General features: G+C 44.8%; 2 protein-coding genes across 5 annotated transcripts; both read left to right on the plus strand.

The window, feature by feature from the left end:
- Window positions 1–1,291: 1,291 nt before the first annotated feature.
- Window positions 1,292–10,143, plus strand: RNF222 (ring finger protein 222). Of its 2 annotated transcripts, XM_074319778.2 has the most exons (3): window positions 1,292–3,484; window positions 6,697–6,911; window positions 7,552–10,143. In XM_074319778.2, the coding sequence occupies exon 3, from the start codon at window positions 7,579–7,581 to the stop codon at window positions 8,212–8,214; it is 636 nt and encodes a 211-aa protein (XP_074175879.1). In that variant the 5' UTR covers window positions 1,292–3,484; window positions 6,697–6,911; window positions 7,552–7,578; the 3' UTR covers window positions 8,215–10,143. The 2 variants fall into 2 exon arrangements, with proteins under 2 accessions (XP_074175879.1, XP_088658050.1); XM_088801924.1 differs by having other exon boundaries at window positions 1,292–6,911.
- A 2,675-nt stretch (window positions 10,144–12,818) lies between these two features.
- On the plus strand, window positions 12,819–20,564 carry RPL26 (ribosomal protein L26). 3 transcript variants are annotated; one of them, XM_019745214.3, is made up of 5 exons: window positions 16,050–16,184; window positions 16,687–16,749; window positions 16,857–17,029; window positions 18,209–18,349; window positions 20,394–20,564. In XM_019745214.3, the coding sequence occupies exons 3-5, from the start codon at window positions 16,862–16,864 to the stop codon at window positions 20,520–20,522; spliced, it is 438 nt and encodes a 145-aa protein (XP_019600773.1). In that variant the 5' UTR covers window positions 16,050–16,184; window positions 16,687–16,749; window positions 16,857–16,861; the 3' UTR covers window positions 20,523–20,564. The 3 variants fall into 3 exon arrangements, with proteins under 3 accessions (XP_019600772.1, XP_019600773.1, XP_074175655.1); XM_019745213.3 differs by lacking the exon at window positions 16,687–16,749 and having other exon boundaries at window positions 12,819–16,057; XM_074319554.2 differs by lacking the exon at window positions 16,687–16,749 and having other exon boundaries at window positions 16,055–16,184.
- The last annotated feature ends 6,922 nt before the right edge of the window (window positions 20,565–27,486 follow it).

Here is a 27,486-nt window from a genome sequence, read left to right on the forward strand (position 1 = left end):
CGTCAAGAAACTCCTTCCCTTAGAGAGGTCTCTCCAAAGAAAATCTTATCTTACTGGTCCAAAATGGTCTCCAGACCCATACCCATCCTGGCTGTCCTCTTCCCCAGAACATGCTTCAGTGCCTCGACAACACCACCCCTAATGTGGCCCCAGAACTGGACACAACTCTCTGATGCAGCCTGACCAGAACAGCGGCCACTCATCCCACCCTTCCCTGAGCTGAAAACTCGTCTTCCACCGTTCAGACTGCATTTATCCCCTCTGCTGAGAAGAGCAGGACACTATAAAATGGGTGGTAGGATTTGCAACAGATACTTTATTCACTAAGCTAAGACCAGATTGGCCAGGCCCTTTAAAGGAGGAGGTATTCAAGTCTTCTTACCCCTCTTTAGCCTTCTCTTTTTGCCATGATGATGATGATGATGATGAAGATAGAGAGAGAGATAGGAAGGAAGGAAGGAAGGAAGGAAGGAAGGAAGGAAGGAAGGAAGGAAGGAAGGGCGACGGAAGGAAGAAAGAAAGAAAGGAAGGAAGGAAGGAAAAGAGAGAGAGAGAGAGAGAGAGAGAGAGAGAGAGAGAGAGAGAGAGAAAGAGAGAGAGAAAGAAAGAAAGAAAGAAAGAAAGAAAGAAAGAAAGAAAGGAAGGAAGGAAGGAAGGAAGGAAGGAAGGAAGGAAGGAAGGAAGGAAGGAAGGAAGGAAGGAAGGAAGAAAGAAAGAAAGAAAGAAAGTTGGGGCCGGTCCGGTGGCTCAGGCGGTTAGAGCTCCATGTTCCTAACTCCGAAGGCTGCCGGTTTGATTCCCACATGGGCCAGTGGGCTCTCAACCACAAGGTTGCCAGTTCAATTCCTCAACTCCCGGAAGGGATGGTGGGCTCCTCCCCCTGCAACTAAAATTGAACACGGCACCTTGAGCTGAGCTGCCTCCCAAATGGCTCAGTTGGTTGGAGCGCATCCTCTCAACCGCAAGGTTGCCGGTTCGACTCCCGCAAGGGATGGTGGGCTGTGCCCCCTGCAACTAGCAATGGCAACTGGACCTGGAGCTGAGCTGTGCCCTCCACAACTAAGGATGGAAGAGCAACAACTTGAAGCTGAGCAGCACCCTCCACAACTGAGATTGAAAGGACAACAATTTGACTTGGAAAAAAGGCCTGGAAGTACACACTGTTCCCCAATAAAATCCTGTTCCCCTTCCCCAATAAAATCTTTTAAAAAAAAAGAAAGAAAGAAAGTTGATGGAGACCTTAATGCATTAGAGGCCGGGTTCCAGGCACATTATTTGCATCCACTCATTTAGTCATCACAATCCTACAGAGCCTTATTTTATGGGGCCAAAATGGTCTCCATTATTATCCCCGTTTTTCTGATTGAAGTAACTGAAGCACAAAGGGGTTAAGTGTAACTTACACAAAGGTACAGGCACCTTTCTCTTCATATAAACACACACAGAGCACTTTCAAACGCTCATGTACTGATCTCAATTTCCCAAAGATCCCTACTATCAAATCCTGTAGTGTGGAACCTTCTGGCTAATATACCTGGGCTCTCAGTTTTTCCTGATTACTAATTCCCTTCTGCCTGGCAAAACTTGGCCCTATGTCTCTCTCAAGACCTGGCTAGAGCCAACCTGATAAAGTCAAGCTAAAGTTTCTCCAGCTGATATATTTACTCTTTCAGGTAAGTTTTTGTCTGTGTGTGTATGTACAAATACATAGACACATACATACATACACATGTATATAAATTTTTAAAGTGGAATTCTTATTTTGGAACATAAAACTATGACAAGCTATGATGATAAACATTTACATATTCAAGGTAATCTTCAAAGTTAAGCTTCATAGCAGAGCCTGTGGAAAAGAGTTGGGGGCCTCTAGAATTTCATATTACTCCATAATCATATCACATTAGTCCGAGTCTAAAAATAGTCCATCCCGGCTCAGTCCCCTTCCCAAGGGACACACAAGGCATTGATGCTGAGTATTTGGGACTCGTTTTCAGGAAGCCCTAGGCAGAGTCATGAACCACACTGCCAAAGGGACATGGTGCTAACAGAAGGAGAGAAATTTGGGGAACCCTCTGGGAGTAGAGTGGCAAAATGAAATAGGATGCCCAGTGAAATTTGAGTTTTAGATAAACAATGAATAATTTTTTAGCATAATTAGGTCCCAAATACTGCATTGAGCATACTTATACTAAAAAATTATTTGTTTATGTGAAACACAAATTTACGTGGGTAGTCTGCATTTCTATTTGCTAAATCTGGGACTGTCTGGGACTTCCTGGGGAAGAAAGGGAGAGACTGTCACCACAGTTAGTACCCAGCCACCTCCACGTCCTGGGCGAGGTGCTAGGTGCACTGCCCTGACTATCCTCCCCCACCACCCTCAAGGTGGCCAGAGTTGGTCGAGGGACCATCTTGAGTCACCTTATGAGGTCACACGCATGCTGGGTTGTGCCTTGAATCCAGGAACTTCTTTTTCTCAGAAGAAAACCAATTTCTTGAGATCTGGGACGGAATCCCCAAAAATGGTTTTTGATCCTGGCTTTGTTCCTACCTTATTCTTAATTATTTTTTTCTGATCATGAAAGAAACACACTCAGAGTAAAAATTCAAATATCACACGAATGTTTAAATTAGAAAGTCCCTCCAGAAATGATTACTCTCAAATTTAGTGTGTCTTCTTCCAGATTTTTCTCTATAAAAATGATCATAGGTTGTTATCATTTCTATAAATAGCATCATATTATACAGACTCTTCTGGAACGTACTTCTATTTCACATGATATCAGGGACTGTTTTCCATTCAGGTGTGCATTTCTAACTCATTGGTTTTTCTCTACCCCAGTCTTTCTCCCAGTGGTGTTTGGTTTTTTGAGTCTCTGAGCCCCTTTGAGTGTTTGCTGAATGACAAATACACATAGCACAGCCCCCAAGTCTTTGTATACGACTTTGGGTGTCATAGCCTTCCTGAGGCTGATCTGACCCTTTCACCCTGCGCATGGCAGGGGAGCAGAGGGGTGTGGGAGGATCACTGAAATGGGTCCAGGAGGGTGCAAGACTGTGAACATGACTTTCATAGTATTGGGATGGGGAGACCCATCTCTAGGGAGCTTCAGTCAAAGGGGCTCTGGGTCACTGCCTCCTTGTGAGACCCTCTGCCTGCCCTGCGTACCCATCCCTGGGCTCCTCTTCAGGCCGGGGGCTCCTCTCCCAGCATCCTCATCAAGATCACGTGACTCCAGCAAGCTGCCAAACCCCTGGGCAATGCCAAGAGCCGCCTGGCCTTAAACGGGTTGAGCGACATTCACTTCCTGGCACTGTCCTCCTGACCTGCTCAGTCATTAGGAAATGCCTCAGCGGCAGCTGTCACAGTGACAGCAACAGAAGGACGTGCTGCCTGCCCAACACCTCTGGGTGGCTCAGATCTGCCCTGAGGAGGACCCAAGTGGAGAGGTGGATGCTGCTCTTCCTGGCCCCAGCCAAAGTGAGTCTGGGGGCCCTGGCTGGGAGTGGGGAAGGAGTAGGAGGGATCCAGGCTAAGTTGGCAAGGTTTGGACTGAAGCTGGAGTGATACAGAGGTGTGTGTGTGTGTGTGTGTGTGTGTGTGTGTGTGTGTGTGTGTGGTCTCTAGGGGTGGGGAAGTGGTCACAGCTGAAGTTATAGGACTGCTGCCTCACAGGCTCACTGTCCCAAGATGGGGAGGCAGGGGATCGCCTGGGCTGGTGACAGCCGCAACCAGTCCTCACAATGGGCTGTTGCTGTGGGTGAGGCTGGGAACTGGGGTTTCAGAGGTCACCTCCCTTGGGCCAGCCCTTGTCCTCCACTGCCTCACAGGTAGCTGGAATGGCAGTTCTGTTTAGAGTCACTCTGAGGAGGAAAGTTTGGGCAGTTACTTTTCCATCAATGCTTCTTCATCTGGTGTTTTGTTCTTAACCACGTTACTAAAATATGTTTGACATACAAAAAGCTGTTCATATACAACGTGTACAACTGAATTCCGGAGCTCTCTTGAAGTATTTTCACCCACGGATGCTTGTTAAATCAGTGTTTCTGTAGAGGTATCAGGGCTGGGACCTCCTTTTCTGCCATCTTGCTCTCGATTCTTCATCTACTCTTTGAACCAAGTCTGGAAGGCCCTCCATGGAGGCATATCCGACCCCTCACGAGAGGCAGCAATTCATAGCATGGGCTGCCTATCCTGCGTCTGCCCTGTACCAGCAGTGTGACTTTGAGCAAGTTACTTAAGCCTTGAGCCTCAGTTCCCTCATCTGTAAAGTGGAGATAATACCTACCTCCCAGAGTTGTCAGGATTAAATGAGGAAGGAATGCAAAATGCCAAGCACATAATTAGTGTTCAATAAATAGTCGCTGTTATAATTATTTATTATTAGCTCAACACTGGTCCCACCTCACCTAGGAAGACTTTGCAGCCCTTTTCTCCCCACAATTTCCTAAAGCACCAATGGGAATGAATTTTGGCATATAATGTCTTGCATTGTTATTTAACTAGTCTGTGCCCAAACCGGAGCATGATTCTTGCATTTGTTCCTTCTGCTGCCCTCTCGCTTGCCCCAGCACCCAAGACAGAGTCAGGCCCATAAAAGGAATTCAAGGATAAAGAATGAAATGGAATTAAGAGAAAGGGAGGGACACGAGGAGGGAGAGGTCAGGGAAAGACTGAGAAAGGGAGGTGAGAAGAAGGTGGGGAAGCAGGGTGGCATTATCAAAGCATGAGTGATATGCCTCTCCTGAAGCACAGGAGGGAGAAAGGATTGCCCAGAGGAGGCCATCAGTAGGGATCGGGATGTCTTTTGCATCCCGTGGATCCCTTTTACTTTTCCACAAACTGACATGAAAAATAGAGGCTCTTCTGCCCCCTCCCCTGCACTTCAGGAGGATAGCGCTTCCTGACTTGGCTAATATCTACTCACTCAATCTAGCAATTGATTCTAATAATGGTCTCTATATCGTCTGTGGAATCCTCTCTCTCTCTCCTCTCTCTCTCTCTCTCTCTCTGCCTTCTCCTCCTCCATCACCTTCCCAGGTGACCTCAGACAAGGCACTTCTCCTTCTGTGAACCTAGGTCTGCTCACCTGTAAAAGTAGATTTAACTAAATTACCTCAAAAGTTCTTTCTTCCCCAGCATTCTCTTATCTATCTATTTTAATTCTCTTGCCTATCTTGATGCCTTCCTCTTAGTTACCCAAACAACTTAAGCTATTGATCATCATTCCTCCTTTTTAAAAAATATTTTTCAAGAACATTTACAAACGTCCACTAGGCTCTAAAGTTTTATGAAGGACTTTCTTGATCACGGCTTATCTCCAATGTCTAGCTCAATACCTAGCATGCAGCAGGTGCTCAATAGATATTTGGTGAATAATTGGATGGATGGATGGATGGATGGATGGATGGATGGATGGATGGATGGATGGATGGAATGAATTACCACCGTATGCCTGTGGGGAGTTATGAAACACAGAGGACACATTAGTAGTTGGTTGGCTTAAGAAAATCATGGTCATTCTGAGAATAATTCTAGCTCAATTTAGACATTTATCAGCATTATGAAATAAAAATGACTGAGAAACACTGGCATCACCATCTTAATTTTTACCCATTGCCCAACACTTACCTAATCTATTGTTATCTTGTTCAGTTATTCTAATTTGAGGTGAGCTACCCTCTGTCAGAGGTGTGTGATTTTTTTTAGTCATCTACATAATAAGGACTATCTGAGGAGGAGAGGGAAGGAAGGGAAGGCAAATGCTAGGAGGGAAGAGAATTTGGCCTGCCTTAACAATGACATCTAGCATTTATTGAGCACTTACTGTGTACCAAACTCTTCGCTCACATTAGCTCACTTAATACTCTGAACAACTCTGAGAGGAACGTAGTATTACTACTATCAACCCCATCTTACAGATGGGAAACTGAGGCTGGTAGGTTAAACAACTTGCCTGAGGTTATACAGACAGCAGTGGACATATCAAGGACTTGAACACAGCTCCAGAGTCTGAGCACTTGAAACCCCCACCACCAGCCTGAGAGACACACTGACAACCTCAGAAACCAAAGATTGAAAACCCCTGCAAAGGTTTAGGTGGGACCTTCAGGGTCCCAGGCCCCCTATCCCAAATTCATCAGGTTTTTTGGGAGAAATTACTTTTACATATTTTTTCTCCTTCTTAGTTGTGGGACATTTCCAACTTGGTAAAATGGATTTAGAACCAAACCAAGAGAAGGGAGAGATTCCAAAAGATTTGTGATTTGGCAAATGATAGTTGTCTCCCTATTAATAAATCTTGTTCCCATTATGTCATCTCTCAGTTCTACTTATCAGTGTGTCCAGGGGTCTTTCGTCATTGATGGAAGAATATATCAATAATAGGTGATCATGGTTCCTTCTAAAGAGGCTGTTCTGTATGAGTTTAGAATACACAGTTGTGATACTGGGGACTTTTAAATGAGAACACTTGGGCCTCACCACATACCCAAACTGGTATTTCCCTTCAAGGTCATCCTCTTGGGAAGCTCTGTATTTAATCAACAATTCTGCCATTGTTAAGAACATTTTTGGAGCCTCTCCTTTGCTCTCAGATAATGTTTAAAACCACACTGTAACTTTATGGTGATTCCATCTCTTTGATTTAAACAGTATCATGCCACTTGAATACTCATTTGTTTTCCTACCAGGCTTGACGCCTGGTGATTTTTCACCATTTTCACAATACCAGGCATATCCTCAAAGGATGACAATCTGCCTTCACTGAGGTTTATCAGAAGGTTCTCTAGCGGCCTCAGGAAGCCCTCTAAGAAGAATTTGAAGAATGGCTGAGCTGTGGCAGGTGAGGAATGAGCCCACGGTTCCCTGACATGACTACGCCAAGGGCCAGCCGGCATTTGGATGTGTAAGTTCTGTGCTTTATTTTCAAAACAGTCATTGCTTTATAGCCACACATAGCACAGAGGAATGCAATCCAGTGGCTGGATACAAACCAGTGGCTCAGCCAATCCCTGAGCACAGAGACTGAGAAGGAACAAAGGCTTTTCTGGAAAATAGCCCCTCTGGGCACAGGCCCCCACTGGGACCTGGACTGAGGCTGGGGGACCATTTGCTCAGCCACCTCCTTCCACTGGGAACTGGGTGCTCCTGCCTTTGCTTCCAGCAAGGAACCAGGAAGAGGGGTGAGGTGGTGATCTCACCATGTGTGTATGTCATGGTGGAAGTGAGGTAACAGGGAAGCTATACCCTTATCACATTCCATGCACCTCCTTCGAGAGTCCCGTGTGGCTCTCTTTCATTATCTGTCTCCTAAACCCGTCTTCCCGAAGCACCCCCTTATCTAAGGGTCTTAGGCTCTAGGTTTCAGGTCTTGGTTTAATTCAGGTAGGCCACTGAGGAGGAGCAGCAGAAGATGAAAGCCTAAGAGGAAAAAATAGAGGACAAGAGACAAGAAGAAAGGAAAGGAGGAGGCAGTGGAAGCAGAGGGAAAGAGGGGAAAAAAGGAGGAAAAAGGCACTAATCCTCACAGCTCTTCCTGCCCACAGCTAAGGCCGTTCCTTCCCAGAGCAGCCATGTCAGAAGGAGAAAGTAAGGACAGCTCCAGCAGTGAGTGCCCCGTGTGCTACGAGAAGTTCCGTGATCTGGAGGGCGCCAGCCGGACGCTGAGCTGTGGCCATGTGTTCTGCCATGACTGCCTTGTCAAGTACCTACTCTCCACCCGTGTGGACGGGCAGGTCCAGAGGACAATTGTCTGTCCCATCTGTCGCTATGTCACCTTCCTCAGCAAAAAGAGCTCCCGCTGGCCCTCCATGCTGGACAGGAGTTCCCAGACCCTTGCTGTGCCTGTGGGCCTGCCCTCTGCGCCACCATCAGACACCCTGGGCCACACAAACCCCCTGGCCACCTCCCAGCCTGTCTGGAGACCATCCCCAGGTCAGAGTGCCCCGCTCCCCTTGGACGTGCCGCCCAGCCTGCCCCGGGAGCCTCAAATCTTCATCATCAGTCGCCATGGGATGCCCCTGGGGGAGCAGGACAGTGTCCTGCCGCGGCGCAGCCTGGCAGAGTTCTCCGAGGCATCCCCGGCCCCCAGCTCCACCCGGTCATTCTGCTGCCGCTCCCGGGCCCTCCTGCTCATCACACTCATTGCCGTGGTGGCGGTGGTCGCCGCTATCTTGCCCTGGGTGCTGCTGGTGAGGAAGCAGGCATGAACGGTGGCTCTTACAGGGGCCACCCAGTGAGGCCCAGCCTGACAGCTGCTCTGGAAGCTGCCCTGTTCCACCCAGCCGGGCTGGCCATGGCCTGGGAGCGGGCAGAGGGCCCCCAGAGCAGACCTGGTCCAACCAAGCCCTGAGGGGTTGGTGGGCAGAGTGGAGGCCTGAGGCAGAGGGCGTTAGGATGGTGCTGACTGAAAGTATGGTGGCATCTCCTCACCTCCTGCTCCTCACTCCCAGCAGGGGCTCAGACAAGACAGGGAGGCTGGGAGCTGGTGATCTCTGAGGCTAGTGCTGAGCTAGCAGCTGAGCTCTGGACTGAAACTCTAGGTTCCAGACGAGGGTCAAAAATGTGATGGAAGCCCCTCCTCAGAAAAAACATCTGTGCCACCCCCCACCCCTGTGTATCCTCAGCAGATACTTCTTCCTCTAAGCTAGAACTGAGCAAAGTGGGGAAATGGGTGGTTACCCCTTCCTGTGGGGTCCCCAGTCCTGAGGTGTAGTCCTTACCTGCCAGGTGACCTACCTGAAGCCGGGTGGGTCTCCCGAGTGGGGACAAGGAATTCTTCTGGGTGGGGGCCCCATAGCAGGACTCCTTCAAGTCAGAATTCCCACCCAGGATTCTCTAGTTTTCTCTCAGGAACAAACAGAACGGGTGGCACAGGGGCCAAAAGCACGTATTTCCCAAAATCTCAGCAGCCATCCGTGACCCTCACAGCCAGACCAGTGTGCAGCTTCCCATCCCCAAGTCCTCCCTGCCCCCATATTGCCAGCCTGGAAAGTCTTCCTTGAAGAAGTAGCTGATCTCCGAGGCTGTGGCGCAGGATTTCTGGGAGAAGTAACAGAAAAGGGTCCTCCTGGGAAGTTGAGGCCACATCAGAAAACAGGGTTTTGTTGATAGAGGGTGCGGCCAGCAGAATTGCCGCACAAACAGAATCAGAGATCTCCCCCAAGCTTCCCAAGCCCAAGCAATTGTCCAAATTTTGAGTCTTTGGTTCTCAAGAATGGACTGGAAGCAAGGAGTGCAGGGGACTCCCCATGGCCGAGACTTGAGTCAGCTGAGAACTATGTGGGCAAATTAACCCCTGAGGGCTCCCGCCTCTCTCCAAGTCCAAGTCCTTCTCATGACCCAACCACTCATTAGAGGCCACACCAGCCAGGCCAGTTTCCAAGGTGGATTCCCAAGCTGGGCAGGGTGAGGAAGGGTGGGGAAGAAAACAGCTGTCCTTGTCACGGTTACTACTGTTTCAAGGAATCCTGAAATCCAGGTGCTGTTGGCTGCTGGCCAAGGCCTCTTTACCTGGGAAACCCCATCCTGGACTTTGCTAGGGGTCCTTGATGGGAACCACTGGGGAGCAAGTCATTCGGGAACAGCTGCTTTCTGTTTAGTAAGGCCCATAAATCAATGGGCCATAATCTTAAATTAAATTTAGGATTAAAAACAACAAAAACCTCTAGTTAGTCTCTCAAATAGGTTGTTGTTCGCAGGCCAAGTTTGCCCACAGCTGAGCTTCCCCACCCCCAGCAGTTTGCTATCTATGGGGAAAGGAATACAGCGCTCCCTCTTCTCTATTCCCAAATGGGTGGTGGTCATTTGAGGACCAATGAGGAATGGGATCCATGCTACAAGGGATATTTGGGACAGAGGGAGGTTTGATTTAAAGCACGTATGGGCTTCTTTCTGCTCTTTTCAAGACTAGAGAAGAGCAAAGGTGCCATTTGGGGGGAGAGGAACAGGTAGGTTCATGGAGAAAACATTTATTATAAGAATAAAAATGTTAAATTTACAAAGACTCTAATGAGTCTGTTTTAACCTCAGCCAGGCTGTTCTAAACAGTGTTGTGGATTTCTGGGGACCTGATTTTAGTCTGTTCAGATTCTGTTGTTTGCCAAAAGTTAATTTCAAAATACCTGTAGAGTTTTCATTGTTCAACAGTGACTTGTAGATGGCACTTCTTTTATTTTCTAAGAATGTCAAAAGCTATTTTTTAAAATAAAGATATATATTTTCTCAAAGATTCCAGAGAGATTACAAATGCATGCGGGAAGCTCTGAGCTTGGACTTTTAGGAAAATACACTTTAGATGAAAAAGACAGTTGAAAATACAAATGCAAATAGCTCTTAAACATTTATTCAGCCACACTTGTGAAGGAAATGCAAATTAAAATTCTGCTGGTGTACTATTTTTCACCTATTAGCTTGTCAAACCCTGAAAGTTTCAAAACCCACTGAGAACAAAGCTCAGGAGAAGCGGGTGAGGTGATGGGAATGTATATTGGAAAACCCCAAGGAAGGGAACTTTGACATTATTTATCAAATTTCCACCTTGATCTCTCAATTCTTGTTCTAGAAATGTATCCTATAGATATACTTGCATATAGAGACAGTGACATATGTACAATGCTATGTAATTGCAGCGTTGTTCATAATAACCAAGGATTAGGGAAACCCTACATGCCAATCACTGGGAGACTGGTTGTATAACTTAAGGTACAGGGATTATCGTGCAGCTGTGAAAAAACAAGGAAGGAGTCTATGAACCGGCATGGAAAGTCTCCAAGATACAATGGCCAATGGGGAAAAGGTGGGAAACACTGGTATCATGTACTACAATTTGTGTAGAAAGTGGGGGAACAAGAATTTACATTCCTATTTGCTTATTTATTCATTAAAAAGAGGGGAAAATACACAACAAAACTAATAACAGTGATTAGCTGTGGAAGGGGGTGAGAAAATAATGAAATGGGAGGGGGAATTTCCCTTTATCTTTGACACTTTTTGATTTTTGAACTAAGTAAACATATTACTTCTGCAGAAATTAAATTGAAAAATTATATTAGAAGCTAAAGATATTTTCAGTGTACACATCTATTACCTGGTGAGGAGCTGGCCCCCAAACCACTCAAGAGCTGCCAGACTGCTTGTCCTATAGTTCAAGTGTCAGCTACTGACTCACTGGGGCTGGTTAGTCTGGTTAGAGGTGTGACATCTTATGCTTACCAGGCACCCCAGGAAGGGAGGTAAAAAGTTTAATATTCTCTGTGTTTCCAAGTTCCCACGTATTTCTTTGGGCCCCATCACGTAATGTGCTTGTTTTGATTTTTCTCCACCCTTCTTTGCCTTTCTCAAATAAAATATTTTGCTTTAAGCAACCACCCTGGAGTTAGGACACTACAGGAAGATACCATTAGATAGGCAGGTAGGTAGGTAAGCAGGCAGACAAGTGGACGGAGGTCAGGGGTTAAAGGTAAACTCTTCTCTTCCTCCCCTTGTGCATCCCCACCTTACACACACACACACACACACACACACACACACACACACACACACACAGAGCTGCCTCCCATCTGACAAGGAGAAAATTCTGAGACATCCTAAATTAAATTACAGCAGGCCAGAGGGTGGAAGGAAAAAACAAGGAGTTAATCAGCTAACAACTGCAGTGCAGAACCAACAAAAGATTGCTTACACTCTTTAGCATATGTTGGGACTTTGAATTAATTTCCAGGTGGCTATTTCCACCAGGCTCCATTGCCCTCCAGGAGCATCCACTTCTTGCTTACACATGAGCTTTTCAGACTGTTACTCCCACTTCACCTTGTCCTGCCCACCTTATCTGCAGCCAATGTGAATTCTTTCAAAACAACATATCTTTCTGCCTCCTAATTGATGTATAACAAAGACCATCAACTCCAGGATGGTGGACATGCTGGCTTTTCTACCTATCCCTACTGCTGGTGGTTTAAACTCCATCTTCATGTCCCAGGACCTGGTCTTTTTCTTGCTAGCAATGGCTCAATAAATCCTTTCTTTACAAAGAAAAACACACACAAAAAAAAAAACCTTTTAGCCGTGGAAGTTAAAAATTTTGTTTAACATACTCGTATCACAATAACCTTATCACAATACAAATAACTCGTATCACAATACATACTTGCATAGTCTAAGCCCCCTGAGCAAAGGATCGGTATATTGCTGGTGGGCTCTGGGCCAGGATTGCCAGGAGCCTGGGTGTGTATATTAGAGACCTTTGTTCCCTTAGATACAGTCCCATGACCTCTCCCTTCAATGAAGCCTGCAGATGACATAGACAGCTCTGCTGCTATCTTCACTTCTCCCTTTCACTACCTTCAATCCAAATGTCCTTTTCTGGCACAAAATAAACAACTTTGTCCCATCCTCACAATTCCTCACTTTCATTTATCCTCCTCTAACCCAATACAAATGAATGCCACAACTAATTCTCAGTACAGACTATTTACAGTCCCAACAAGCAGTGCTTGTTGGATACAGGCCTCTGGGCCTTTGCTTGGGCAACTCCCTCCCCCTGGAACATACTTCACCCCTGTCTATCTGGAAAGCTCATACCTAGCTTTCCAGAAACAGTTCCAGCGTTACCTATGTAGACTTGCCAACCCCTGAGCTGTTAGAATCGACTTCATCTCATCATCTTCCCAAGACACTTTATTGTGTGTGTTTGTTGGTAAGTCCATCTTCTCCTAGACAATGTGCTCCTTAAAGGGGAGGCTAGATCTTACTGACCTTGGTATGATCACGCCAAGTACCTGGCATAAAATTTACTAAAGAATCAAAGCTGGATAAATGTTTTTTTATTAGTTTCAGGTGTACAAAACAATGTAATAGCTAGACATTTACACCCCTCACAAAGTGATAACCCCGACAGTCTACTACCCCTCTGATATCGTATACAGCTGTTACAATTCCACTGACTCTATTCCCTATGCTGTACTCCACATCCTGTGACCATATATGTATACAGAGGGTACCAAAAACATGTATACACATTTTGAGAAAGGAAAAAACTGTATTAAAATTTTAATACTCAACATATACCAATAATAAAAGATGAATACAAGTCATGTTTGACTTCTGCAATTACAAGAGGTGCTCAAAGTGGTTACCATCAGCATCCAGATACTTCTGATTATGGCAAACTGCTGTTTGAGCAACGTTGACCAAAGTGTCCACTTGTAGCACTGAGCATGCCATTTCAATTTCTTCATGAAGAACCACCAGTGTAGCCAGCTTTCTATGGTCCACCACATCCTTTAAAGTCCCCCAAAGGCCTCCATTGTCGTCGTACTTCCACAACGTTATGGAATTTAAATCAAAATGGTCTTGCACTCCTCGAATGCCAACCGTGCTTCCGCCATTTTCTTTGACTGTCCTGCCTGTCGCATGGTGACACTAGCATTCATTTGATTAATGTCATCTTTTGAGTGAACATCATACTACACATTGGTACTGTAATTCAACTTCGAAAAGTAATACGTCAATAACATCTCTTAAAATGTGTATACATTTTTTTGGCACCCCCAGTATACATATTTAATTATAGTTGCCATTCAATATTATTCAAAGCTGGATAAATATTTGAAGAATGTGTGAGTGAATCAATGAACAAACGAACAAATAAATGTGATGGTTTGGAGTCTACAAAAAAATTTCATTCAGGAATGTAGGAATGGAATCTGGATAATTCCTGCTTTGGTGTGTCTTAGAGCCAGCTTCAAAATGACCCAAAAGAGGCAGTTTAAAAGGCCCTTTTTCAAATAATGTAAGAGGAATGTAAGGAAGAGCGAGAGAGAGGGCAGCCAGGTTAGGCGTCCAGAGGCTCAGGTAGGGTGGGGCCACGCTACCCAATAGACACTTGTGAAGATAAACAGGCTGTATAACTAGGCTGCCAGGAATTTGCATTGTTTGTATAGTTCATACCCCAGTAATCTTCACACGGTATAAAGTGGGCATGCTGTCCAAATGGTAGGCTGAAGCTTTAATTTTAATGACTCAGCGTTAGATAAAGGGAGGGAGATAAGGAGGCCTAAGAAGGAAAAGTGACAGCAGAAAATAATGGGGATGCTGAAGAAACAGAGTGGGCCTTTGTAGGAAAAGAGGAAGATGATGGGGAGACCTGAAGAAGACGGGGTTAAGGAAACTAGTAAGGACAGTAAGAAGAGAAAAGGCTGAGACTGTGAAAACCACAAAGGAAGGCAAGGTAGGAAGGCAGGAGCCTTCACCTGCTCCCTATGGCTCTCAGCATCCAAATCAAACTCCATTGGGTCCCAGAGCCCCATGGGATTCTGCGAATGCTTCTCACTCTAACCACAAGGACCTGGCCCCTGGAGACAATGTGCCATGCTGCTTCACACCTCCATGCCTTCCCTTAGGCTATCCCCACTGCCTCAAGGAGCTAATCTTACATTCTTCAAAACTCAGTCAAGCATGACCTCACCCCAGAAGTCTTCTCTGACCCCAGAGCTCTCTACTGTTCCTGAAGCACAGAAACACCAACAACAGTCTGGCTCAAGGAGGGCTTGTCCTGGGTTCCTAAGGTTGTTGATTTCATTGTTTATCTGTCCTCTTAGACAATGAGCTTCCTGCAGGCGGAAACTAACTAATTGCATTGTGCAGCTCCAGTGTCCAGCTCAGGGCTGGCCCATGAAAGACACCAAATAAACACTTGTTGAAACGAATTGCAGAGGAATTCTCACTGAATTTTTGAATTACAAATAAAATCTGGGGCTATTTCCATCACAGCATATTTAAGAATACAACTATTTTTAAATCATGAAAACATATGTTCTTTACTGACTCTCCTCTGAGCACACAAGGATAGGACTTCACCCAATGTGTTCCCACAAATTGGGCCATACACAGAATTACCAGAAGAGGCTGGGAGGCCAATTTGCATGAGTTTATCTATAACCTATAATGGGTTCAGTATAACCTTGCACAAGTTCCTCTCACTTCTCTGTGGCTCAGTGTCCCCATCTGTAAAATGGGGACAATAACAGAAACACAAGGCTATTTAGTGGATTAAAAGGAGCTAAAAACGTCAAGTGAGTAGAAGAGTGTCCCTAGCACTCAGCAAACTCGCTACGTCTTGTATTATGAAATGTGTCTTTCCTCAGAATGACACCTGTATTATTCATTCAACGGAAACCGAGCCCCCACCAGGTGCGCCGCAGAGCACTGCAACCCATTTTCAGAGGAGCGCACCCCCTTGCCTTGCTTCCATCAGATCCGTAACGGAATGACAGCAGGCAGTAAAATTCAGAAAGGGGCACAGCTCTCCGCACGGAAAGGTTTCCTCTAGCCGGGATCCTTCAAAGTGTGGTATTGGGCCAGCACCCTCGGCATCACTGGGAGCTCCTTAGAAACTCTGTTTCAGACCTGCTTCCGCGAGGTGGGGAGCAGATCCGTGGCCACAGTCCTCTGAAGGCATCCTCGAATCTCGGCCGGAGACTGAATCTCGAGCGGGCCCAGCGGCGCATTCATCACAGACCGTGGCGTGGGGACGGCAGGTGACATCCGGCTGAAGCGTGTTAAAGGACCGGCACGCTGGACAAGCCCGCGGCCTCGGCCGGGACGGCTAGAGTCCTAGCGTCACCTGGCTGTCAAATATAGGACCTGCCCTTTCCGGAATAATGGGGTGCCCGCCGCCCGGCGCTCGGAAGTGTAAGGACAGGGGTCCCCTGGGGCCGCTCGCTTTCTCAGGAGCCACCGGGGCAGTCAGACTCTGAGCCGCCGCCACTCGCCGGGAAACGACCCTTCCCAGAGGACGCAGCTGCAGAACCCAGAACTCGGGAGAAAGGCGCCAGAACCTGAAGAAGGGAGTTTTGGGCCCTCGCAGTTCCCCTCCTAGCCGCGAGGTGACAGTAGTCACCAATTTCTTTCCTAGTTTCCTCTTCTCGTTCAAACTACGCAGCTCTCTCGCTCCAAAAGACATCGGTCTCGCGAGAGCTCTTGTAAACTTACAGAACCGGAAGTAGTGTGTGGGTCTCTTCCCTTCTGCGGCCATCGCTGAAGCGCCAGCGGGTGAGCATTTGTGGGGAAGGCGCGTGTAATCCGCAGCCATCCCTTCACAGGCACGATGGCTCTCGGCCCCGGGAGCGCTGACACTCTTCCAACGGCCGAGTAGCAGCCAGGGAGAGGGGCCAAGATGGTCTGAACCTGTTTTTCCCGTAGCTCAAGGGCCGCAGGGTGCTGGGAAAGGAAGGAGGAAAGAAAGTTTTGGGACTCTGTAATGGCAGCTGCAGGGGAGGGGGAGAGGGAGTCAGTTCCGGGCTGTGTAGTTTCCTAAAGAATGGTTTTGAGTAACTTGCTGGTAAATCCGCTTAACTTCCACACGGCGCTCCCCTATTGGAAGGCTTTTTGGACCCCAGATCTGTGCATCGTTTCCCAGGTTCGGGGTGGGTGGCCTGATTCATTTTGGAGGGGCTAAATGTGTTCACACTCAAGTCCTAAGATTAACGTTGGTTGGTCTCTAAAACGTAATGTTACGTTTTTTGAAGAACTGAGTTGTTAGTCTGCTTTGCCCTGATTCAGAGATAAAAGTCCTGTCACAGGACTTAAGGAATTTGGAGCGTAAACAAACTAAAACAGCTGTGCTAATAATGGAAAATATTGAAAGCATCTCAGTAAAGCAAAATATTTTAAATTTCAAGCTTCAATTGATAGGCCATTGAGTTCAAGCAGGTTTTGATGGAGTTAAAAACATGACAGCTTCTGTGAGTATTCTAAACTTCCAAGGTGAAATTGTTGCTGTTATTTGTTTGGAAACTGAATAAGATTTTGGTTGTTTAAGGGTTTACATCTCTTCCAACTTTTTGTTTAGCCAAAATGAAGTTCAACCCCTTTGTGACTTCTGACCGGAGCAAGAACCGTAAAAGACATTTCAATGCACCTTCCCACATTCGCAGGAAGATTATGTCTTCTCCTCTTTCCAAAGAGCTGAGACAGAAGTACAATGTTCGATCCATGCCCATCCGAAAGGATGATGAAGTTCAGGTATGTGCCATGTTCAAGTCATCTTGGTAAATCTCCTGCACACTTGACATAGAAAGGAGACTGCATTCTGAGAGTGATAAATCTGAGATAGTTGCTCCCAGAACAGGATTGTGAAAGGAGTTGAGTCGGGGACTGAAAAACAAACAAGGAAAAGCATGCTGCTGTTCAGTTCTTCACTTTCACTCATTGGTGAAAATCAGTTGTTCCTAAGCATCAGGTGCAGCTGTAATTAAAGAGAAGCATAAGATAGTTCAGAACCAGAACACTACTTTGGGTTGATCTTTTTCCTGGTATGTTTGGTCATTGAAGAGGCATTTGAGGAGTAGTAAATTGAATCAAAATCCAGATGCAGAAATTCTAACAGAACCGTGGTTCCGTGTGATTGAGTTTACCAGAAAATTTGTCAAATCTATTTAAGTGAAGATGTCTATAAATGTTACTTAGCCGTCACCTGCAGCAAGGATTCAAGCAGTCTCTAAAGCTGTTTGCATATCACTAATATTGTTTCATGAGGTTAGTGTCCATTTAAGTAAATAAAACCCGTTTCCAAATAGTATGGATTGCGAACAGCCATTTGCTGCTGTGCTAGGGCTAAAATTGCAATTAGATTGGGAGGCAGTCTTCTCTGCTTTCAAGATACCTTAATGCAAGAAAGTCTGCAACTGGAAAGAAGCATCTGTCCAGATGCACTTTGGGTTGCCTCCTGATAAACTGGGGATCAGTGGGTCTCCTAGGTAGAAAATGATTAGTTAATCTTTGGGAAAGAAATGATGTGTTTCCTTAAATGTTTGCTACTGCCCTCTCTTTGGCACTGGGTTGGACACTTGAATGGGTTGTGAATTAAATACTTGTGACCCATTGCTCCCTTTGACATGGAGTAATAATTTCTTTGTGTTCCACTTGCTGCAAAAAGCCACGGTGGGCTTTTAACAAGCCCACCGTTGTTGGTGAACCATCATTTGTACAGGTGCACTGTCCATCACTAGATTTATATGGGGGCATGGTTATTTGCAGGTTAATTAAAACTAGAGATACAATTGGCATGTTGTCATTAACAGCTAAGTCTTTCAAAATTGAAACATCCTATAGAACTGATGGAGTGAATGCTGTTTACAAGATTCATAGTTTTCCTTATTAACAAGGTTAATCTTGTTTTTTTATCTGCATGTTTGCATTTAGGTTGTCCGAGGACACTACAAAGGGCAGCAAATTGGCAAAGTAGTCCAGGTTTACAGGAAGAAATATGTCATCTACATTGAACGAGTGCAGCGGGAGAAGGCGAATGGCACGACAGTTCATGTGGGCATTCACCCCAGCAAGGTAGGTGGTTTGGAGAATGCTTGAGAAGAAGGAAATTAAAGCAATTGTTGGCAAATGTGATTGCTTGTTTTACAGAGTAATCTCATAGAAATAGATTCTAGGTGTGCTGGAAGCCAGTCTTAAAGCAAATAACTGTATTTGAATTGAGTATTCTAATAGCACTTAAAAATTTTATGAAATCATGGTGTCTTAACAGTCATTCTGTATGTATATTTAAAGTACTTTTTCCTCAAAAGCTATTAGTAAGCTGATCGGCCAACAATCTAACAATGAACAAATCTTAAAATCCAGGAAAGGATAATTTTACATGAAATGGAGCTTATACCCTGTTTGCTTTTGTGTATTAAACTGAATTGAGTAAGCAGTAAGGCAGCTTTACAACCTGTGAAATAGGTATTAAGCCATTTACAGGTGGAGGAAAAAACTGAAGCTGAGAGCTAGTTTCCATTAATAATGATATATAAGCCATGAACAAAACCCGATCTGATAACACCCATAGCAGGTACCTGTCCTGGACTTTAATGTGAATATTCTCCAATACTGCTTTCTAATTGCTCTTTTCCTTTTTTTTTTTTAAAGTTACGTTTAATATAAAGGTAATTACACGGTGAGTGTTCAAATACTGAGGTTTAAGATCTTAAGTTAGCACCATAAACCTGATTTTCAAACTGCAGAAAAGTCAAAAGACTAGTACAGTATTACCTGCATGTCTTTAACCTAGGATTCACTATTAACGTTTTGCCACATTTTCTTTACCCCCTTTCCCTACCCCTGGATTACAGGTATCATGACACTCCACCTCAGTTTTTTGTGACTCAGTTGTCATCTTCACCACTTATTCCAGGTTTAGGACTTGCAAAAACCTCTCACAATTTGCCACCATCACAATGTATGGCAGCTCTATCCTCCTAATTACTCGGGCCAAAAATGTCTTTTGTTGTTGTTATTACAATTATATATCTCACATCAGTCATCAGCAACTGCTACTGGGTATATCCAGAATCCTGTCGCTTGTTAACCATCAGAGTGGCCTACAAAACCTTACCTGATCTCTGCTCACCAGCCACTTCATGTCTTTTTATTCCACTCTCCATGTTCCATTCTACCGGCCTCCTCCCTGTTCCTATAACCATGCTATTCAGAGTGTATCCGTTGGTTAGCAGGATCATCTGGCAACTTGATAAAATTGCAAATTTTGTTCCCAGGTCTCCTGAAGCAGAATTTGGGGGTGGGACCCAGGAATCTGTTTTAACAAGCCCTCCGGTGGAGCCTTACCTTAGACATTCTCAAGTTTGAGAAACACCCATAAAGCTTCTCATGCCTCTGGACCTTTGTACTTGGTGTTCTCTTTGGGTTGCTTTTACCCCTTCGCTTGTGTCTTGTTCAAATGTAGCCCTATCAGTAGTGCCTTGCCAGATCGCCCTATATGATTTAGCCCGTTCTCCATTATTCCAAACCCCCGTACTAGACTGTAAGTTCCATGATGGCAGAGATTTTCTTTGGGTCACTGTGCTGTATTTCCAGACCTAGTTCAGTGTTCTCTTCGCCTGTACCTCACCTTCCTTCATAAGACTAAAATTTAACATAGTGTCTGGATAGCTTAGCAATTAGGTTGTTGAAATAAGATGTACTGTGGCTTCAATAAAGGTTTTGCAGGTTGAAGCAGGAGTGGAGGCTACATTTAATTTCCAACCTTACAGTTCTAAAGTTACTATAGAAACAAAAATACGACTTGTAAAAATAGCTTGTAAAGCTAGAATGAAGAGTGGAATAGTTGATATTTTTGCAGTATGAAAAGAAGCCGATTTTCTTATAAAGTACAGAAGAGGATATGAGAAAAACCACTGACATCACACTGCCTTGTCACCTTTATTGGCATTTAAACCAGATTTAATTTGGGAGCTGAAGAATCATTTCTTACACTTTGAGTTAAACAGTTTGTGTTTAGGTGTCTACTATCCTAGGTTTGGTAAATGGGATAGAATGTGTTCTATATCATTAATTGTTAAAGCTAAGAAGTGGTTTTTTCCTTATTTTTCTGCAGGTGGTTATCACTAGACTAAAGCTGGACAAAGACCGCAAAAAGATCCTTGAACGGAAAGCCAAGTCTCGCCAAGTAGGAAAGGAAAAGGGCAAATATAAGGAAGAAACAATTGAGAAGATGCAGGAATAAAGTAATCTTATATACAACTTTCATTAAAAACTGTTAAAATGAGTCTGTTTTATGTATGGTGATTTGAGATACTATCTGGTTTTCAGTGGGTCAGTTTTCAGGGAAGTTCTGGTGACATTTGCTATCTAGAGTCAGGCCACTCCAATTTTGTGTCCTTCTAACAGTTTTCTGAAATCAGGACTGATGTGATAGGGTGTATTTTTTAACAGCAGCCAGTAGCATTTTGGAGTATATCATGGCTCATTGAGAAGGTCTGGATAAAAGGCTAGTTGGGAACTGCCTCTCCTGAAGCTGTCTTACTGCCTTTCTCCTAATGGCCTGCTATATGGACATAGCGTATTAAAAATTTTTTGCATAGAAGTTTTATATTGCCATTAAATAGAAAGTCTTGCTGAGAATAGAGGAGCTGAGCTATAGTGTCTTCCCAGTAGACCACTGCTTAAAACTGTGCCTGATACACTGAAAAACCTCAGATTCTGTGGAATGCCGGAGGACCCCCCTTTACTATCTTTTATTTACTGGTGCTGGGTGAGTGCCGTTAGACCAAAACTTAACAAATCTTTAGGTTGCAATCTGAAATTTAAAAGTGTTCATCTAAAATAGAGGTTCTCAAAGGATTGAGTAAAATGGTGTAGTGTTGGCCGTATGTGTGCTCCTGCCCTTCCTCATTTTTAAGCATTTAAATAGAATAGTGAAACCAGTTCTTTCCAGGCTAGAGGGGTTTATTTTATGAAGGCTTTGCAACAATGTAAGGAAATAGGTAACCAGTTTTGCTGCAGGGTACCTGAGTTAGTGCCTTGGTTAGTCAAGGTCACACCTAAGCTAGCCCTGGGTATCACCTTGGTTGTCTCAAATCGCAGCTTATGCAAAGCGCGGAGCAGCCCACAAGGGCAGGACTCTTGTGAAGACCATATTCCTCACCAAGAATAAGTGGGATTCCGTCCCTGGCTCGTGGGGGCGGGGCTTCCGGCGGGCGGCCTCCGACCCCTGCCGGGTGGAGATGGGGCCACGAGTGGTGCGGGTGTACTACCAATGGGTGGTGGGGACTCCGGACCCTGCGGCTCCTGGCGCATCTTTTCCCACTTCTGGGCCTTCTGCAAAATGACTGGGATTCGGTGGTCTCCGGCCCTCCAACCGCGGCCTACGTGTTCATTCAGCCCTGAGCTGGCTGCCTTCTGAGAACTGGGCGGGGGCGGCGAAAAGCGGGCTGAACCGGTGTGGAGCCTGGCAAGTTGGGAGCTGAGTCCGCGAAGTCAGGAGATAGGCCACACGAAGGTGATGCCCGAACCTAGTGGTCAGGAATAAGCGGGAGTTTGTGTTGTGGAAGATGCTTTATCTGCACTATCGCTGAGTCGTCATAACCCATGGTGATGGAAACTAGTATTCTCCCCATTTTATAGTTGAAACTGAAGCCTCAGTAACGTCCAAGTGAGTAACAGTAAACAGTAGGATCAGAAACTGAATTCCCAAACCTAGACTCTTAACCATACTTCTGCCCCTGCCTCGTTATGACACCTGCAAGCGAAGTGTTTGACAGATACCCTTTGAACATCTTTTGTCTCGGCTCTGTATTCGTCTGCCCTCAGGGGATACAGCGAGGTAGATGGGCTTAGCCCCTACCTTCTAGGTTGTGTACACCTGAACCTAATTGATACACAACAAAGTGCTCCAGTGAGTAGTGCTGTTCAGAGGAGGGAGAAGTGGCTGATTTCCGAAGTTGCTGAATGCATCAGGAAGGAAGCTGATTTGAACTGGGTGTGGTTTGTAAGATCAATGGAAAGACATTTGAGGTGCGGGGTGGGGATGGGATAGCCAAAGCAAAGAATCAGAGGGTCAGGAGGGAGATGTTTCCAGATCCGTTACCCCACTAGCACAGGTCACACCAGGAAACTGACTGCATTTCTCTCATGCTACTTGAGAACAGGTGTTGAAAACTCGGATAATTTACAGGGGTGGACAGGTAAAGTGAATAACAGGTGGCATGGGGACTGTGGGAAACAGAAGAGTGCAGCCTCTAAAGTGAGCTACTGCATCTCCAACCAGGCAGCAAAGCTTTCAGAGTGGCCAGATCTTCCCATTTGTCAAGAAAATCAGAAATGTAGAGATTTACATGAAATCTGGAAGGTGTAGAAAAAAAATCTCCTAATCTGTAAATTATTCGATTTAAAAAAAAAATCACTGGATAGACTAACCAAAATAGGTCTGTTAGCCAAATGTGATTCTTGGGCTATGCTTTAGAATTTCATGGTATAGAGTAAGGACCACATCTTATTTTAAGACTGAGATTATGCTCTTTTGATTGTGAATTATTTCCAGCCTTTCCTCTAAATTCTTGTATAAGATGGAGATGAGGCTTTTACTTCCTGTGCAAGACCCTGAAGGCCCTCAAATAGTGGCCAGTGCAGCCATTCAACTTCTGAGAGATGCTGGGTTTAGTGGGGGGTCTGGAAGGTGCTTTCCTGGATCCTATTAAATACCTTGTGGTTTCGAGTCTCTTTTGAGGACCACTAGTACTGTGGGATGATAATAGATATTTCTTCAGAAACAAAGTCCCATGTCAGTGATTAAATGACACTGGTGGATGAAACAACCTGGGTTTTTGTGCTGCAGGACTTCTCAGAGCATTTACAACATCAGTTTGCACTTAGGATCTTGAGCTCCGGCTTAAAGAGCATTGTGCAAATATCTTATTTCTTCAATTCTGAAATGTGTGTTTTTCACATTTTTAAATTTGAATGTTCAATCTAGATTCTGTTTTTTCCTCTCAAAAAAAAAGTCATTAAATCAATGGTTTTACAGTCACTAATGTCTTAAAATCAGGAATGTTCCTTGGTGAATGAATGATACTGAGCAAGAGAATTTGAAGCTGTTTTCCTGGAGAAACTTCAGGAACTTGGAAGTAGGCTCAGTTTAATTAAGACTCTTGCTTTGAGCTTTTAAACATTTCCATTTTTCTCTGCTTCTCCGGATTCTACTCTGCCCCTCAGCTCTTCATTTGATGGCTGGGGTCCCAGGGATCTTGTTTTCCAAGATTGTTGGAATACCTGTGATCATATGAACTCTTCCCCTGGCCTCATCACCATCTCATATCCTGGAGTTGTTCTAAGGAATCTTGGTTTAGAACCTGACTATCAAGTTTTCTCTCTGAGGAATTCTCCAATCTTGATGGAGTGTGGACTCCATTTGGGGTATCTCCTTTTTAGCATGACAATCTCCTGACACATCTCCATAGGTTAATTTTTCCATTTCTGGAAACATATGTTGCTACCTCTGTTCAGATCCATCAAGCCTGTACCCAAAAGTATCTCCCCGCCTTGGAGTGCTCAAATTCACTTGGATTCTGCTTCATTCTTGAAACATGTGGGCTCCATCTCAGGCAGTGTCAAAACAGGCCAGGCCTACAGACCTCCCAGGTGGACAAAACCCCTTTTCCTCACCCACCAAGTTAGACTCATCTTGTTGAATATGAGACCTTTACTCAAATAGAAGTAAAGATCTGTTGTGTAATATTCACGATTCACATCCAGAATCATTTATGTTGGCACGCTTTTGTTCCTGGTACTTTCTACTGTATGTTCCCCAGTCCTGCTGCAGCTGCTCCTTAGCCCAGGTTCCCCAGACGGACTGGTCCTTTTGTCAGCAGCTGGTGTCATTTCAGCAGGCAGCAACATTTGAGGATATGACCAAAGATTGGAAGTATTTGAAGCCTCTCAGAAGGACTTCTGCAGGGACACAATGCTGGACAGTTATGAGAACATGATCCCTCAGGGTAAGGACTCAGAATCTTATTTACTAATCCTATGTACATTTGACAGAAAAGCCATCATTTAAAAATATCCTACGCTTTCTCTTTGATTCTCCTAAAATGAGGACAGACTGTTCAACCACAAGAAATTAATTGTTTATGTTAATTGTGGTAATGCTAAAAAGCCCACCTTAGTGCTAATTTCAAGTTCAGAGTTTGCTATTACCGTAGCCCCCACCTTATTCACAGCGAATACGTTCCAAGAACCTCAGCGGATACTTGAAACCACACAGTACCAAACCCTACATATGCTATGTTTTTTCCTATACATACACACCTATGATAAAGTTTAATTTATAAATTGGGTATAGTAAGAGATTAATAATAAATAGAACACTTATAACAATATACTGTAATAAAAGTTATGTGAATGGCTCTGGGGCCATTATAAGTAAAATAGGGGTTACTTGAACACAAGCACTGCAATACTAGGACAGTCACTGTGATTACCAAGAGGGCTGCTAAGTGACTAATGAATGGGTGGGTAACGTGGTATTCAGCATGGATACACGCTGGACAAAGGGATGATTTTGTCCACATTCTCAGCAGGACTGAGTGGGATGGCCAGAGATTTAATCATGCAACTCAGAATGGTGTGCAATTTAAAATTCATGAATTGTTTATTTCTGGAATTTTCCATTTAATATTTTTGGACCAAGGTTGACCAGATGTAACAAACCGTGGAAAGCAAAACCACGGATAAAGGGGGACTACTGTATTATGTGGTACCTTCTAGCAACATTTTCCCATTTATATTATTTTAAAAGGTACGGAGGGTAAGATATTAGCCTGTAATGCTTTAGGGATTTCCATTTATCCTCTCTCCTGTTCAATTTATAAAGACCAGTTAGTTAGGTTTCACTGTATAAGCTAATGGTTTCATTATTTATTTTGTTTGCCTAAAGTCTAAAATGACTGCATATTGTGTATATATATATATATATCCTACTGATTTGAAATGCTGTTTACATGCTCTGGTTTTGAATCGTCTTAGTTGGCTTTCTAGTTGCTTTATTTTGTTTGCCCATGAGGTGGTCAGTGTCCTATTGGATATTTTCACAATTCTTGGCACACCCAGCGTGTTGGAATCTGACAGTGGCATAGAGCTCACAAACCAGGTTGTTAATGAGCTCAGTGAGGTATGGCCAGACCTAAAGATTGTCCCTGGTAAGTACCATCCTGGCCAAGGCCAGGACTCCCTGGAGCGAGCGTGCCATGATGTCAAGAACATGCTAAGTGCCTGGATGCAAAGTCACCACTCACATCACTGGGCCGAAGGCCTGCGCTTCATGCAGATGATAAGGAATCAAGCCTTCAATGTGTCCTTGCAGAGAGCTGGAAATGATCCCCCGAATGTTTCAAATACAAGTGAAATGGAAATGGAGATAAGTAACATGAGAGAAAAGTTTCTTATAAGCGTGACAAAGTTAGTAGAAAGCAGAAGTTACAACAGCAAGGTATTTTCCAAAGAAAAGTACTTTCAAACAATAAAGGAAGTCAAAGAAGCTAAGGAGAAGGGGAAGAAATCATCACGTGATTATCGCCACGCAGCAAAATATGACGTGATCTTTGTACGGGGCACAGAGAAGCTAATAGAGGCTACTCATGGAGAACGCGATAGAATACGGTATTATGTACATAAGGAAGAGTTGTTTGGTATTCTTCATGATACACATCTCAATATTGGATATGGTGGGCGGACGCGTATGCTCAAAGAGCTGCAAGCAAAATATGGGAATATCACCAAAGAAGTCATTGTCTTATATCTGACTGTGTAAACAGTGCCATCAGAAGAACCCTGTACCCACCCAAGAGAGGCCTTGCACCCAAGCCCATGCCTTTCAAGGATATTGACTCCAGATGCCAAGTTGAAATACTTGACATGCAGTCAAATGCTGATGGCGAGTTCAAGTTTATTTTATATTATCAGAACCGCTTAACCAAGTTTATTATTTTACAACCATTAAAAGCCAGACAGGCCCATGAAGTGGTCAGTGTCCTATTGGATATTTTCACAATTCTTGGCACACCCAGCGTGTTGGAATCTGACAGTGGCATAGAGCTCACAAACCAGGTTGTTAATGAGCTCAGTGAGGTATGGCCAGACCTAAAGATTGTCCCTGGTAAGTACCATCCTGGCCAAGGCCAGGGCTCCCTGGAGCGAGCATGCCATGATGTCAAGAACATGCTAAGTGCCTGGATGCAAAGTCACCACTCACATCACTGGGCCGAAGGCCTGCGCTTCATGCAGATGATAAGGAATCAAGCCTTCAATGTGTCCTTGCAGCAGAGCCCTTATGAGGCAATGTTTGGTTGTAAAGCCAAACTTGGACTGTATTCCTCACACTTACCCAGGGAAACCGTGGCCATTTTACAAACTGAGAAAGAGCTAAAAATTGCTGAAGAAAAGCTAGAAAACAGCCTGTGGATCAGGCAGGAAGAATGGGCTGAGATTGGAGCAGAGAGATCTGATATTGATGAAAACATTGATCCCACTCCTAAAGCTCCAGAGCCCAGCACCTCACAAGGGGCCCCAGGTCTCTTCTGCTGGTGAATAGACACCTGTTGGGTGGACACTCATGGTGTCTCTGGACATCATACAGCCATCTCAGAACTGTTGCCTAAGGCCCCAGGGGAAAGTAAGGAAGGCACTGTCAGGTCAAGTGGTCCGTGGTAGTCCTTGCTCACAGGGGAAAGTGACCCATGTCTGTGATGTAGGGCTGCGGTAACATATTACCATAAACTGGGCAGCTTAAAACGACATAAATTTATTTTCTCACGGTTCTGCAGGCTAGAAGCCCAAAATCAAGGTATCAGCAGCGTTGGATCCTTCTGGAGGCTCTGAAGGAGAATCCGTTCCATGCTTTTCTCCTTTCTCCATGGCTGCCGGCAATGCTTGGCATCCCTGGGCTTGTGGCCTAAGTCCAGTTTCTGCCTTGTCTTCATGTGAATCTTCACATGCCCTTCTCCCCTCTGTCTCTGTGTGTGTTCTCCTTGTCTATCTCTTCTAAGGACCCCATGGGACACCAAATCCATGTCATTGGATTTAGAGCCCACCCTAATTGAGGATCTCATCTTGAGATCCTTACCTAATTACATCTGCAAAGACCCTTTTTCCAAGGTCACATTCACAGGTACTGGGGGTTCAGACTTGAACAT

This window comes from Rhinolophus sinicus, chromosome 12 (assembly GCF_057876585.1).
Source record: "Rhinolophus sinicus isolate RSI-liver-muscle chromosome 12, RSI-T2T, whole genome shotgun sequence".
Taxonomy (NCBI): Eukaryota; Metazoa; Chordata; class Mammalia; order Chiroptera; family Rhinolophidae; genus Rhinolophus; species Rhinolophus sinicus.